Here is a 16,376-nt window from a genome sequence, read left to right on the forward strand (position 1 = left end):
CCCAAGCCCTGGTATGATGAGCCCCACTATTTCTTTCTTCTCCAGTCCCGTGGGGGCCTGTCATTTGCTATTTGCTGGTGCATTCAGAGGTGAATTTACTTAGCTAAGCTGTCCCTGCCTTCCTTCTTTATTCCGCCCAGTTGGAAGGAACTGCGAGAGTGGCATTCTGTCCCCAGCTCTGACGGGGCTCAGGACATCTTGCCATTTTCTATTACTAGAACCTTTCAAGTTGGCAGTCCTAACAAAAAGACCCCATGGTAGGTATGAGGCAAAACAGAGGGATGGGACTTAACAAGCAGATGAGTTTATTTCACTTAATGATCAGTAAATGCCCAAGAGGCTAATCAGTTTTCCTCAAATCCTACTTCCCCTCCTATTCAGGAATCCAACCAATCTCTAATATTTTCTGGGCCTTGTGACATGAAGCTTCCCTCACCATGTTCAATTTCTCTGTTTTCAGTATTGTCAATTATCCTTGCTAGCCTGGCTGGGGACCATCTCTTTGGTAAACACATCCTGCACGTGTCCTCATGGCTCATGGCCCCTCTATCTGACTCCAAGTTTCCAAGGTCCTGGAGAAACAGATGGAACATGGACTCATGTCAGGAATGCTGTGTGTCCTTCTTGGGAAGACTGTGGCCCACTTCTGGCCCACTATTCTACAGCAGACCCTGAGTGGTTTGGCACCCAAAGGACCTTGGCAAAGGCTGGGGCTGGCTGGGCCTTCTTCTCACACCTCTCTATTTATGTAACGTGTGTCTCCACAAGGCTGCCCTGATGGAGGGTTGCTTCTACACCTCTCCTTACAATGCCACCAGTGATCCTCCCAAAACACTGTCTCCTCAAGAACTTGCAAGGGTTTCCCAGTACCTATGACAAGGCAAAGGCAAAGGCCTTCAGGAGTGGGTACAAGAATACTTTCCAATTTCCAAGTCCAGTTATGCCACTCTATGGACCCCTTGCTCCAGCCACACCAAGCCACTTACTACGGCCTGAGCACTCTCCTTTCCTCCATTGGACAGAACAGTGAAAGAATTAATACTATGGGCTTGGAAGCCAGACCACCTGGGTTCAAATCTTCGTCATTGGGTAAGACTCACCAGATCCACCAGACTTTACGTCTCTGTTACTCAGCTTCTTCATCTGTAAAATGGGGGAAAGTGTAATTCCTACTCGTGGAGTTAGAGTTAAGATTCAGTGAGTTCACAGGCATAACACTCTTGGAATGATGCCTGGCACCCAGTAAACAATGAACAAGGGTAGGCATTGATATTACTAGAGAATTCTCCTCATCATCCAGGGCTAGGTTTAAATGAAAGCTCCTTCACAAACCAGCCTCGGCCTCCCAAACCGGAAGTAATGGCAGCTCCCTCTGTTCTCACAGCCCATGCAAGTACATCTCCAAGCTGTTTCTACTTATATATGTAGAAACATATATATATGTGTGTTTACCATATACACTTGCCCGTCTCCTACATCAAACTGTGATCACTTTGAAGACAGAGACCTACTCTAACCCATCTTACTTTACGTTCCTCAAAGACCTTCTACAACCCCGAATACAGTAGGCTTTCAAAAAGCATCTGCCAGATGAGAATTAATCTGAGAAAAGGAATTGAAACAGACAGCTGAAACGCACAGCCTTTTTGGATCCCATTTGAGGATATAGTGTGAGAGTCCAGGCATTTACTCTATACTGTCTACCTGCTGGAGAAATATTCTTAGTATCCACCAGCGTTTGTGAATACAACTCCTTGAAGGTGGCCATGGAAAGAACTGAAAACGATTGTAAGCCAGACAGGGATGGAGGGAATCCATGAATCTGCTTCAAGTGTAGTCAAAATGGTGTCCAGTGTGCTTCCCCCCCCCCCCCCAGAGAGCCTTTTTAGAGAGCTTTCATAAGATGTTCAGCAGGGTCTGTGAGACCCCCAAGTTAAGAACACTTGACGTGGTTATCCAGAGACAATGTTCTTGCCCTCTACTGCCTTGCAACGGAAGGAAAGCACAGCCACTCCCACAAGGCACAGACTCACCAGCAGGGAGAAGTGGGCAATGAGGGCTTGGTGACTCGAAAGGGAAACGAGGAGAGGTTCCTTAAATCATTCCATGTTAAGAGATCAACAAGGAAGGCAGATAAAGGAACCTGGGAAACTCCGTGGCCTGCTCCTCCTGGGGGGGGGAACGGGGGGCGGGTTTGTGAAGCCAAAGGTTATCTGTCATGATACAGGACTTGCTGGCTTGGAGCACAGACACTTGCCACTTGGCTCAGTCGGTCTGTGAGAGTTGTTTTCTATCAGGGCGACTAAAAAACCTAGTGCGTCAGGATCCAGACACATAAACGAGGCTGTTCACCTAATGGCTGTGGGGAGAGCTAAGTGACACTGAAAAACCAGGGTGACTCTGATCCCAGAACAAAGGGGAGACAAAGACCATGAGTGCAGAGTCCCCGTAGCACTTCCCACTGGCCGATGGTTTGCAGGGAACCCTCGCGCAGGGGCCTGTTTTATTTGCTGAAGGCACAGCGGTAAATTAAAGCCCATCCTAGCCCCGTTCTGGGCTCTCGGGTTTCTCCTGGAGCTATTCCTATCACTGCCCATAGGCCACTAAAACCTTTCCACCTTCAGAATGATTGATTCTGCTCAAACAAGCCAAGCCACAAGCCATGTCGAAAAGCCCACTTCAGATAAGTCATTAGCTTCCTTTATGGATTTTTCAGGTCAGAAGGAATGGGACCTAAGAGTCCTATCTTCTGTAGAGTTGAAAGGGAGTACTGAAAGAGGTGGGGTGACCTGGAGAAGCCACAAGAGACCGCATGAGCCCCTTTCTTCTTCTCAGTCAACAAGAGACGCGTAACAGAATTAGGTCCTGGCCGCCTCCCTGTCTGTGCCAGACATTCAAACCAAGCGAAACCGCCCACGGGTTCTTCATTCACATGCTGGAAGTGAAAGGAAATGGAGGGCTCAGCACCCTGTCTTTGCTTCCACGGCAGAAGACGATGCAGAGCACCTGGGATGTAGAAAGTCACGGTGAAGGAGGAGCGTCGAAGACCCTCTGACTGGTCACGGGACGGCCCGTGCGAGCTGAGCTGTCATCGAGACCGCTGTGGGCAGGTGGGATAAAGCAGTAACTGTGGCCAGAGAGTAGCCCAAAGGCACCAACACCAGGAACCCAAGTTCTGTAGCTTGGCAAGCTTCAGCTCGCCTCCTGACCCACGTTTAGCAATTCTGATGTACCATGGAGCAGACAGCCCCAGCCCGGGATGACTGCTCCCTCAGCCCCTCTCCAACAGGCAATGAAAGCAAGACCCACTTTGAAAATTCTCCCCCATCATGCAAACTGACATAGGCATGCTTTTCAAAAACCCACAGCCAATCTGTTGATCATTACTTATTTACAAAGGCCTTCGGGCAGAAAGTCCTGTAAAAACCATGCTTGATACGGTATACACTAGCTTTTTCTGCTTGTGGAAAAAAAGTCCCCCCAAGGCTACCTCAAACCATCACTTTCTATTGCACATAAAATGTAGTGTGTAACACTAAAGTATTTAATATATATGGTATAATATATCTACAGGAAAGGCATTTGTGTAGAAGTATGTTACCCTGGATTTGGTAATTTGATGTTTTGCTGAAGGCTACGACTTAAAAAAGCTTCCACCTCGTACAGAAGACCTGTCATCTTGGTACCCAAGAGCCAACAGAATAAAGAAGTACCCTTAAGCAGCAAAACTTTGACACAGCTTTGAAGCATATGAAAACAGTATAACGCCTCAGAATTATTATTACTCAAGATCAAAGAAATGAGCCATACTTTACATAGCAAACAGGGACAGGGAATTTGGCTCCAAAGGTTTCAGATTTTTCAGACTTCTCTTTATTTATTTATTTGCTTCTCTAAATTTAGGCAAAAGAAAGCGCCTGGACTTTTTTCTACTTTAAATGGATAAAACTATTAGCATTAGATAAGGCGATTACCGAAAGGTGAGTAAATAGGAAATGAATGCTAGCGATGACAACTGGTATCATAAAAACGAGAAGCTTGGCAGTTGGTGCATTTTATTCCTCCTCATAAACTATAAACAAGCATGTAAATCAGCAATACCCCAGCAAGACTGCGTGAAGGGGCAGGCAGAGGACTGTTCAGGAAACATCTTACAGGCAGAGATGATCATAACAGAAAAGGACGTGGGGCTGGGGGAGTCCTCCATGGGAACCTGCGTCCTCAGCCACAGGGAGAAGGACCGCCCCATCTGTGCCCTAGAAGGGTGGCCATGGAGGGCCAGGGAGACGCGAACGTATGGAGAGAGAGAAGAGCAGGGGGAAACGGCCATCATTTTATTTCAATAATCAAAGGGAGGAGAGCAGCCAATATCAAAAAAAAAAAAAAAGAAGAAGGAGAAGAAGAAGAAAGAAAAGAAAAGAAAAGAAAAGAAAAGAAAAGAAAAAAAGAGAAGAGAAGAGAAAAGAAAAAAGAAACGAAACATCAAGCATCAAGATGTCAGGTGTTTCCATGGCAGTGATCATTTAGGGATCACTCCTGTTTCATCACCGAGGTGCTAGAGAGTTAGGATGTTAGAGGAAATAAGCACTGGGATTGGCAGATGACTCAAAAACAACCAGGAGAAATGAAAGATGAAGAGGCCCAAAGGAGAAACCTGCAGAACTCTGTTGAAATTTGGTTTCATTTGCCATTTCCAAGACAAAGCCATAGTCAAGATGGATGGATGGAAGGAAGGAAGGAAGGAAGGAAAAAAGGGAGGGAGGGAGGGAAAGAAGGAAGGGAGGAAGGGAGGGAAGGAAGGAGGGAGAGAGAGAGAGAGAGAGAGTACACACACACTCTATTTCATAATTAATATTGCTTTTAGCCTGAGCAGAACTGGATTACTTTTGAACTTTGCTTTGGCAAGTCCACAGATTATTAGACTTTTTTATCAGTCAAAATCAATTAACAGAAATTTGATTTCAATCGACAGGATAAAAAGAAGGTAATCTTCAGGTTCATTTTTGATTGTGATGATACATCTCACATATGGCCTTAAGTACAGAAAACAGTCCTCGGAGGGACTCCAGCAGAAAGAGACTTGCCAGAGGCAAACTAACCACCCGCGTCTCTCTGATTGGTTCCCGGCGTCATTAGTTCCACCGCTGTTTAGGAACTACACACAGACAGGACATGGTGACAGCTAAGACTTTAAAGCCTATGTATTTTTCAAACAGCTTTTCAAACTGTTTTTCATGACAGAATTTTTTCAGCTCTATCATTAACTGCTGACAAGCTGACAGAATAAATACTCCAGCCTTTAAGAAGCCACCTAACGATCGGTCCCCTCCCCCGCCTCGTGCGTGCCTTGCCGGGGGAGGGGAGGCGCCGGGCATCGGCCAGGCGGGGAGGGGGCCCCGAGGGGAGGAGAGGAGATGGAGGGGCGCCCCACATGGGCCCTCGTGGCCCCTCTTCTTACCTCATCAGCTTGGGTGAGGAGCTCGGGGAGTTCCGCATGCCTCCATTCCGCTGCTTTTTTTTGGGGGACAGTGTTGATGGCTGCTCATCTTCAACTGGAAAGACAGGCAGCTCATGAGATTATGAACAGTTTGAGGGCAGACTGAGAGATACAGGCAAGATATCAAAGGACACACACTCACGGCTCAGTCACTCACTAGGAACTCATGGCTGTCTTTTAGGACCCAGTGACAAAGACCAAATGTGTTAGTCAAAGAGGCCGGCTTAGAAAAGGTGAAATCATCACCTCTTAGCACTCCAGCTTTTGAACATGCACTTGAAACAGACTACACCAGTTTGTAAGTGCCCTGCCATAAGAGAGAAAAGAAATCATGATTTATCTGTATATAAAAAATATACACATATATATATAACATATATATATATGTGGGAACACTCAATCATTATTCTTAGAGTTAATTTCAGTTACTTCGCTGAGTAATCGAATGGGTTTTTCCAAAACCACAATCAGAAATAAAGTTGTATGGGCAACGGCAGCGGAAGAGCTGCCAGCCAGTTGATCCTACAAACGAACCAACTTAGCTGGTGCCTAATCCCTGCACGCCAGAGCGAGAGCCTTGGAGAGAGGCAAGGATCTGAGGCCTTGACAGCCAATGTTTCAATCGGTCAGGACTGGGAACATTGGTGCCTGCTGGCTCAAGAATCCCCAGCCCATCTCAGCTCTGTCCCTGCTGCTCCCTAGAGGGAGAGCATGTTGGGGCGTGCACATGGGATCCTTTCTCCACTCATTAAGACTGGGCTGTGAGGTTGGAGAACCAGGCCGGAGTAGAGCACCCGACTGAAGGAGGAGGTTGCCACTGAGTGATATCTCTGATGATGTGGTGGGGGGCAGGGAGGGAGGGCAGCAGAGGGCATTGGAAACCAAAGGCTGTTTTCCAAATGTCTAAACCACACAGATCGCTAAGCAGTGTGAAGGTTCGCTCACAAACAACACAGCACACTCTACTGCTTTTGCCCAAAGACACCCACTAATAAGCTTTATAGATGTATTAGCTTGCATCATGCTTCTTTTTAAGAAAGCTGCTTGATAATTAGCAGATGCGCACCCAGACTGTCACCCAAGGGCATCAGCAGCAAAATTCTAGCCCTCCTCTACCCACCCCCACAATTCAGGCTAAAGCTGTAATGTCAAGAAGGAAAAAATAGGATCCTTGGATTCTTAGAGTAGACTGCAACACAGACTGGGAGGAAGCACCCTTGAAACCCGGAATGCACGGCAGTTACCTTAAAGCTAAGAAGAGAAATATTAGCAGTGATGACATCAAAAGAAGCTTGACATATGTTAATGGTGTAAGTCTTATTTGGGGGTGGGGGAGTGGGGAGGAATGTCATCTCAGCTACTTGACATTGCCCAGGAAGACCCATATCCATATCGGGACATGCATTATATGATACTTCCCTGAAAACCCTAAATAAATTTAGTATGTTACGATACATGGTTTGCAGGGATTCTAATAATCCAACTATCTTCCAAGCCTGCTTCAAAGTACCCCACTTGGTACATTCCCCTATTCCACTGTTAGTCTGGGCTAGTCTATATTCTGGCTGACACGTGGAAAGGGAACAAGAATGCAGTCTGAGGTGAGAGTGATTCCAGAAGCAGCGAAGGCAAGAAAGCACCTACAAATGCCCACAGCCCACTCACTCTACCAGCTACTCCCCCGCCCCGTCCCCCCTGAGGCCCAGGCTCAGGCTGCGACCCTATCAGTCACTTAGGGCTCCAGGCAGGAACTATGTGGCTGGGAGGATATCACATCTTATCAGAAATGAGTATCCACAGCAAATCACACAGAGACTAAACAGCACTTAAAAGATTAAAGGAAATAAATACAAGCCACATAAATGGTATTGAAAAAAATCACTTAGAGTTGATATGCATCTCTCGGCAAGCAAACAGGCACTCTGAGCTTGACCTGAATTCATCTTCCTTTCACAGGATAGGGGGCCAGGCATCCCAGGTTAATAATGGGGTAGAAAGGCAATAAGTGAAAGAGAAAGGGGGAGAGAGAGAAAGACAGAGACAGAGAGAGAGACAGAGAGGTATGTGTATAAGTATACTTTTGCATTTTCCCCATCTAAGGATGGGGTAGAACGTTTTGCACTGATTCCACCCATAATACAAGTTCACCTTTTAATATGGACCACTTGCAATTGTTGTATTGTGTTCAGGGTGACCTAGATTAGTTGAGTCACATGACAGACTGGATAACGTGTATGCATGTGAGTGGGTCTAGTTGGGGTGAAAAGTTCTCTCCTCTGTCACATAGGCCTTCTTATGGTTAGAGTGACATACCCAGAAAGGTCTTTTACCCAACCCAGGCTACTATGACTAGCTTTATGCAAGGCCACCAGATGTTGCCATGGTTTTGTCCAATTTATTCAGTGAGTCCATTTCAGTAAGGTCCTGAACAGAAGTCCCACTCACTGGCAGTTCTGTTGGAGTCTTCTGCTTAACTATTGTCTCCCCATTTGCACTGGACCTATAATAAATAACTCTCTTTGGCTAAGTGCCCATTATCCTTGCACCTTGTCACTGTTTGTTTACATGCAGCGATCTTCACATGGAAGATGTGTAAGTTAATACCTGTTACCCAGCTCCAGGGAGACACTTTGTTCTAGTGCTAAAGTTACCCCTCCTTCTATGCAAGGAAACTATTTATTTTCATTGCAACTCAGAAAGATCATCCATCATAATCATACTGCATTTAAACCGGGATTTGTTCTCTTAAATGAAACTCATGTTCACAGGTTTCCTCCTGCACTCACAGGCCCGGAAATGCAGATCTGTTCCCTGAAGAAATGGGTGGAAAAAATGTCTTCAGCTTAAATATATGAACGTTGTGTAATGGAGACCATTACATATGGCTTAGATCCCACGAGAGAAGCAGTGATAACTTCTTTCTCATAAGTAGGTTATAAACCATATTTAATTATTATCCTTTATAGGGATTCTATCAATTTCTGCATATTTAAAGAAAGCAGACCTAGAAAAACTTTTAGTTAAGCTATAAAATATAATTTTCATTTCATGGCTTCTGTGACTATATGTAAGGAATAAAAATAGAATTAAAAGGGAGACTGAAATTTACGTACTTTCATGAAAGACAAATGTATTGAGGTAATTGGCCACTACCTCATGCCAATGCACATTTATGGGCTCCTACTTAGCCTGCTTTTTGGCTAATTACCATACACCCCTGTCTCCGGCATTTTCACTCGCATCGTGCTGTGGAAGCGCATGAAGATACGATCTTTGAAAGGAACCTGACTTACCAGCTTCTTTAAAACACAAACAAGTTCAGGAATCCAATGTGGAATTTTTATAGGAGCTGAACTCCATCCACTCTCCAAGTGCTCATAAAATTCAAGGGCTTGTTTTTGCACATCCCTAAGTATAACACTTAATGTGCTGTTGTAACTTCCCAGCGCTCACTTGTCTAATAGGCTCTGAATCTAACAGTTTTACAGTTGGGGAAGACTCAGTGCTAGAAAAATGTCAGGCAAGTCTAATGAGGCTTCAGATCCCTTGGTTTGCGCTAGAGTTTAATTTAAAGTTACAATGATGTTTTAACATGTTTGCTTATACTTGACTAAAGAGGATTCATTATTTCAATGACATAACCTCCAGACAATGTTCTGGGAATTGATTTAAGATGTGGTGGTAATTCCAACAGCCTTAATGCAGAGTCGAACATCTGTAACAACATTTTACTCGACTTTTCATCGGCATTCTGTTTTCAAGCAAAAGCAAGGCAACATCTTCCAGAAACACTGGCCAGAGCTCTGGGCTTATTTCAAGATGATCATATATTTCACTGGATTTTTTTTAAAAAAAGAAATCCCTTTCTTTATTGGCCTCGCCAGCTTGCAAACACCGTGTCAGGGTTACCAATGCCTCTTTGGGGGCCTTTTGAGTAAAATGGGGCAAGGATTCCAACTTTCAGCTTTTCCAAATAGCCTAATGCTGACATGTGATGGATCCGGCGCTCGGGTCCAGCCTGGGACACATTCCCTCTTCCCCTTCCCCGTTTCTGCCCCAGGGTTTGGGGGGATGATGCCCTTTGACACTTAAAGGTGAATTTGTTGGCCGGAGTTAAAAAACAGTTCAAAGCAAATAACCTCGGAAATGCAATAAAAGGCAAACAAACCATAAACATGAGTTGACCGGCTATCTCCATTACGTTATGAATCACCACATCTGGAGAAACCCACATCTGCACACACTTAGCAGGTCATTAGTAATGTCATATTCACACTGGAATCACTCAGAGTGAGCGGCATGCAAAGTGGCTTGAACGCAAAGGCATCTAGCTAACAGGGCTTCCGACGAAGGTCTTGAGCAAGCTGCTAGACTGGAGGCAGGGCCGTTTTAATTGTTATTTCTTGTCTGCTATGGCTTTTCTCTTTGGTATTTTGCTGCCCAACAAGCTGAATGCATGCTGAAATCGACAACAGTACATCTGTCTTCTTCAACCGAGCTCAGCATGTTAAGATAGAATGCTGAAGCGTGTGGTTATTAAAAGAGGGGTGGGCTCCCCAACTCCTTCACCTGGCTCGGCCACAAGCCGAGGATTGTGAGTTGTGTCCTTGGACTCAAATGGGTCTTTGGGATAGCGCGATCTAGCTGCAACCTTGACTGCCAAACATCAACGAGAAAAGAAAATGGAAATGAATCCTTTGCGAAATTTTTCATTAGGGAAGTTCCAAACAAGTTTTATCATCGAATAGAATTATAGCTTTACATGAAAAGGGGAGTTTCTTCCTCACAGCTCAACTGCGGTTTTCTTCTACCCTGATGGCTTCTTGAAATTCTTTTTGCTGTGTTTTTGTCATCAATATCAGAAGGGATAGTATGTCAGAAAACAATCCTGTTTGTGCAATAATTTCCAAAAACCTACAGAGTACCCTTCTCCCTATGACATACATAGACCGAAAACTCAGTTTAGCAGCAAGACCAGACCCTTATTTCCTGAAGTCTGCTAGAATGCATCCTACTGAATAATCATTATATTCCAAGTCATCAATCCTCAATGTTAAAGTATCGTTTTCATCTCAAATAGTAGGCTTGGTCAGCTTGGTCGTGATTGCTGCTTGACTTGTGTTAAAAGCCATGGGTTTGCCACTCCTAAGAAAGAAGGAGGTATAGCATCTCCTTGTATCATGAGTGATAAAAAAGAAGTGGGTGCATGTTTTCCATCTTTCAGGATGAGAATCTTGTTTTACCCAAACTGAGGGTAAGGAGAGAGGGTCAAGTTACCAGGCTAGGGATGTAATAGTGTGCTTCCTATTTTCTGTGGGTTTACCAGACTTTCTCCCCAAGAAAAATCATGTAAGTCGTAGTAATACAGTCTTTTCCCAATATGCAATTCACAATGGACAAAACTCCCAAGCTGACCCAACCTCTCTCTAATATGATGGAAAGCCTAAGACTTTCACCAGAAAATCTGAGCTACTTAATTCTCAAGGTCTTAAAATGTAGCCACGAAAGAGCACTCCCTGGATGGGAGCGCAGAATGGTGCCCACTTTCTGGAGGGATGTCTCCTGTCTTATAATCATAGACTACCAGAACCGTAGCTGCCTGTCACACAAACCAGATGGGTGAGGAGGTGCAGATGCTTCCAGAAGCAGTGAAGGAAAACAACAACAAGAACAACAAATGCTAGATAAATAATCCATACTGTGAGTTTGGTTTTCTAATTGCTATACAGGAGCACTTGACTGTTGGTTCAGGAGGAATCCCAGAAGTGGGATAGGACGTGTGCCCATTAGTGAGGTTGAGCAGCTAAGGAGGCTAGGACACAGTGAGGCAGGCATTGGAGCCAAGCTCTATGCCTAGAGGGTCATGAGCAGCTCAACATCAGAACACGGGGGAGCTGAAGTGGGTGATATCCTTGAAATGAGAGCTTCTGGTCTGAAAACCTTGGGATAACATATATCCCCCAGCCGATGGGTGAACACTTAGCAGTATTATTGATAAGACCAATCAATAAACCTATTTTTGAAAGATCACGGAGAATATTAATACACAGATAATGAAAAGATGAAGGATGCTGCCCCTCAAAAGCAATGCCAACAATAATAATATCTCCAACATATAACATACATAATTGTCTACAGCTGAACAATCACTTTATTATTTACATTATCAGGCAGGACAATTTCACAACTTCTAGCTGAGAAATAGGAAATACATTTATTTGGAAAATCTAGAGGATGTGGGTTGAAAATAACACTAACCTGCCATTATGTAACATGAGTTTGGAAGTGGCCCTGTGGACCCGAGCCCCCACACAGGGGCAACTGCCCCCAGGTAGGCTGATGGGGCAGGGAGGGGAGGTTTGTTGCAGCTTTTTCATTTCTGGCTTTTGTAGAGCTAATAGGAGAATGGGGAGGGAGACTTTAAGGAACAATAGTTTACATAGAAGTTAATCACAGGGTGTATTTCTGGCTCTATTCACTGCCTGGGAAACCTGAATTGTGTAAGTTTGAGTCCATTAACACAGAGTAATGAAAGAATTCAGCTCCTACATGGGAGAGAGAAAAAAAATACTATATAAATATACTAACAGAACCCACATGACCTGGATTGCAATGTTCTCTGTGGAAACGCTGCAGGCCTAATGGATCCTATGAAATCAAACAGGGTGGATTAGATGTTACCTACGAACCCATGCCCCCCACCCATCTCAAACCATAAGCCTCATGTTCTGTATGCATCCTGGTAGGAGTCTAACATTCATCAAGTTCCCCTGTATCTAGAATCTCAGCTCATATATCTTTGCAAAAAACTTGACCTGCTGTAATAACTTGCCCAATGCTCTGCTTGGTATTGGGTAGAAAATTCCTTTTGGAGATCTGGTTGCCTTTGGCTCTTTTTTTCTTGGAACAGATTGTTTCTATCATCTCGAGGGCAAAGAAAAGTCTCAAGCAAAGACTAGATACTAGCTTCTCAGAGATGAGACGCAAAGATAAACAATGGAATTCTAAGAGCAAATACACGACTAACATGAGAAATGCAAGAATTTCCTTGAATTATTGCTATGGAGTTTGGAGATTGGGAAGGCAGTAGAAGATGGAAGATAACTTTTACTTTGAATCAAACTGAGGAAAAAAATACAGAAGTCCAACAAAACAGCCCCTTCTCAACTCTCCTTCTCTCCCCGTTCTTTACTCTGACACCAATGAGGTGCTAATGACTTTGAAGCCAAAAAGTATATGTATCTGACTCCTTTTTGTAGCTCCGGCATGTGCAGTACCTGTTTGCGGGGGACAAGTTTCCGAGTAGGGATGAGCTTGCCAAGTCCCTGGCACCAAAAGCTGCTTTCTTTCTTCTTCTTCTGTTTCTCAAGTTTCAGGGTCAGCAAACCATAGTCTAGAACATGTTTTTGTATACTCCATAAGCTAAAACTGTTTTTACATTTTTAAGTGGTTGGGTGAAAAAAATCTAAGAAGAAAAATATTTCATAACACATTAAAGTGATAGGAAACTCAAATTGCAATGGCTATAAATAAAGTTTTATTGAAACATGGCCACAGTTGTTCATTTACCTATTGTCTATGGCCGTTCTCACTGTACAACAGAGTTGAGTCATTGCAATAGAGACCCAGTGGCCCGCAAAGCCTGAGATATTTACTCCCTGCCCCCCTGATAGAAATTTTTTGCTGATCTATGCTCTCTTTATCTTTTCACATTTTCCTAGCCGTCCAGTTTTTGAAAAGCACTATGTTCTTCCCGATCTGCCAAGACAGCCAAACAACAAAAGGAACCCACGTGGAGCCCACGTCAAGTACACAGATCTGGGGAAGTTGGGAGGGACAGAGGTAGCTTAGCGATCCGATTATCCCTACTATCCAACCTGCTAGGGGTCCAGCAGGTCCCCCGGCATTTGGGGAAACCAATCAGGTGAGTTTCCCATCTTCCAACTCAAGTGAAGTCAGATTCATCTACCCCGCACTTTGAGAATCAAGGCAAACCACATCTACCACGAGCAATTCCTTGAAGCTGTCAGTGTGTGCCGCAAGTCCACCCTGAGAGAGCCCGCACAAGACAACAGATTAACCATTAGACTAGATATGTTGAAAATATACAGCTTCAACCTTTCCCCAGCTAGCTCAGAGCGATATATAGATGATTATTTCAACCGTCAGCTGCCGCATAGATTTAAACCCCTGCTCAATAACTCCTGGATTCATCTGCCCCTTGTCAAACTCGCACGGCTTTAGTTGGAGGATACATGGTGTGGCAGTTTCACTGTGAATCCAGAATGATCCAGACGGCTGCTGTCTCTTTGTTAACAGGAAGCCAAACTGATGAGTTTGTAATGCATTTCTTATCAAAGGTAGTCTCGGAAAAGAAAATGCGCCCCATCAGTTTGGTTAGAATTTCACATATAGTAGATTAGGGGCTTAATCAGAACATCTCTGTTATTTTCATGAGGAAAATAGATAATTCTGCATCCATCCCATTAAAATCACTTTATGCTGATGAATTACGTATTTATAAATTTATAATTATCTTTGATTTTTCCCCTCCTTCAGTATGCTTAATAAAATCATCAGCTAGAGCCCAGAAAACAATGGTGCTTTGTAGACACGAGCACGCTAATATATTTTTTTAAGTTAATGCCGATCTTTTTGAGCTGTGTGTCTAAAATGATCATAGCGAATAAAGGGATTGTAATTTTCAACTCATATGTTTAACAAAGACAAAATGGACTATAATGGAGTTTATGGAGCCTGTAAAGGAACTCTTCCTCTAATATGGTTTGTTATCAAATAGATTTGGATTTACCGTCGGATAAATCAGGTCCTTCTGAAATGTACCAAGAGTAAATGACTGTATACTACTGAACACAGCTCCTGGCACATGGAGAGTGCTGCCAATTTTTTGTGGTGTTTATTCAGTATGTAAATGCCAGCATTAAAATAGCTATTTGTCCTGTCTTCATTCAAAATTCTGACATTTTATGCATTGGGGGTTTTGTTTTGTTTTTGTTTTTTTGCATTTTGATTTTTAAAAATTTTGCACGAAACTCTCTCTTATCTTGACTCCTGAGGGTTTTGGTGGCCCCTTAAATGTGGAGCCCAAGGCAAGTGCCTCGCCCTCCTTACTCAAGCCCTGGCCATGCCCTGCCCATTTCTCCAGAGTGTTCTCAAGAACCTGCTGGTTCTGCCACCCTGCCTGTCATTACAAAGAAGTTAGCTTAGTTTGTATCCGCCTGTGTGTCTATACACTCCCTTGTTCAGAAGTGGGCAAGGCGAATATAAAACAAGAGTTATTCTTTTGATCACTTCATGCTGTTTGCATGAGATTGTTAAGGAAGACCCTTGCAAGAAAGGTTTCCTTGTGGATTTACAAATTGTCAGACATCCAAAGGAGTGGAGAAAAGATCGTGCTGCCTCAGGAATCTGAGATTTGCCACCTGCCTGGGGTGAGAAACAGAACAGAGAGAAGGGGTCAGGTCTCTCATGGACTTAATTTCACACTTCACATCAAATTCTCCTGGCTAACACAACGTTGATTTACATTTTCACTTGGGGTAAAAGTTTTTATTTGCTTGTATGTTTTGATTCAGATGTTACCTTCCTTCTCTTTTTGTTTTTCCTCCCCCGAAACAGCTTCAAGCAAATATGACTGGCAGCAAATGTCCACATTTCATTTCCATTTTCACTTTACTGTTTACATCTTAAAAATTAATGTTTGCTCCAATAATTCTATTTGAAGACCAGCTTAGTGTCTAATTGTGGGTATGTGAAATTGTTTCCTAAACCATAAGATGTTATGCAGGTAAGGACCATCATTATTATTAATATCATTAATATTCATCCATAAACACCATATCTTCCATTGAGCCAGCTGTGTCAAGAGCCACCTAGAATTCTAATATGTATTCCAGATGGTTGCACTGATACTTTCTTTGAAACTCAGATAAAGGTAAAATGCATGAGTTTTTAGCGCAAGCTAGGTACACTCCATGGCCCGATGAAGAATGTTCTGCCAGAACACTTTAGAAGTACTGTATGTTTTTAACCTTGGGAGGTAAGGACCAGTCTGGATTGTGATTTTACACTAAACACAGCATTTAGTATATTTCTTAAGGGCATAGTCACCTTCTAAAGATGCTCTTGAACTATAAAATCATTATCTGCATTCTACTATAATTTATCCTCAGACAGATCCTGTGCAACATTTTAAAATGCTAGCGCATGGTGGGTCCCTTTCTGGTCAACACAGAGAACATGGTATAGAATGCAGGGGGAGGGCTGGAAGGGGTTTAGAGATATTCTGGTCTCATTCTCTTTGGGCTCTAGGCTACAGTAATATGCAGACCCAGAGCCAGGGCCCAGGTCTGCTGAATTCTAATCCAAACCAATTGCTGTCAGACTTCTGCTCATGAGAGTAGCATAAGAATACAAGTTTCTAGTCAGGCCTAAGTCCCACCTCTGATCCTTATTAGAGCTCTGATCTCAGACGAGTTACTCAACACCTCAATGTCACAAGATCTGCTGTTATCCCTGCTGGACACATGTGGACACTGGGATTTGGGGATGCTGGGGGGGTTAAAAGAGATAATCAGGGGCCACATGCTGACAGCCTGAGGACCAAATACTGTCCCGACATGCTCTGCTTGGCAAGAATTCTGCTCCTCCACGGGATTTTTGTGTGTAGGGCAATCTTTGAGTCTGAAGCTTATCCCTAAAAATACGCTTTACTAACTTCTGTTTGAAAATCTTGCAGAAGACTGGGCTTCCGTTCCAGGAGGGTAAAGGGTCTCAAAAGGCGTGAGCTCACCAGTTGGTCAAACACTCCAGTGCTGGTACTCCAGCCACAGGGCAGGCGTCCCTATTTTACATCTCT

The 16,376-nt window shown here is 43.8% G+C and overlaps 1 protein-coding gene across 16 annotated transcripts in view; it reads right to left on the minus strand.

Moving 5' to 3' along the window:
• The window catches only part of KCNMA1 (potassium calcium-activated channel subfamily M alpha 1), a 728,164-nt gene that overhangs the window by 85,873 nt on the left and 625,915 nt on the right, over positions 1 to 16,376 (minus strand). For all 16 annotated transcript variants that reach the window (XM_021699676.1, XM_021699672.1, XM_021699675.1 and 13 more), the window contains one exon: positions 5,459 to 5,552. In XM_021699676.1, coding sequence (XP_021555351.1) covers positions 5,459 to 5,552 — 94 coding nt within the window. The remainder of the gene's footprint in view (positions 1 to 5,458; positions 5,553 to 16,376) is intronic.

Source organism: Neomonachus schauinslandi, chromosome 6 (assembly GCF_002201575.2).
Source record: "Neomonachus schauinslandi chromosome 6, ASM220157v2, whole genome shotgun sequence".
Lineage (NCBI taxonomy): Eukaryota > Metazoa > Chordata > Mammalia > Carnivora > Phocidae > Neomonachus > Neomonachus schauinslandi.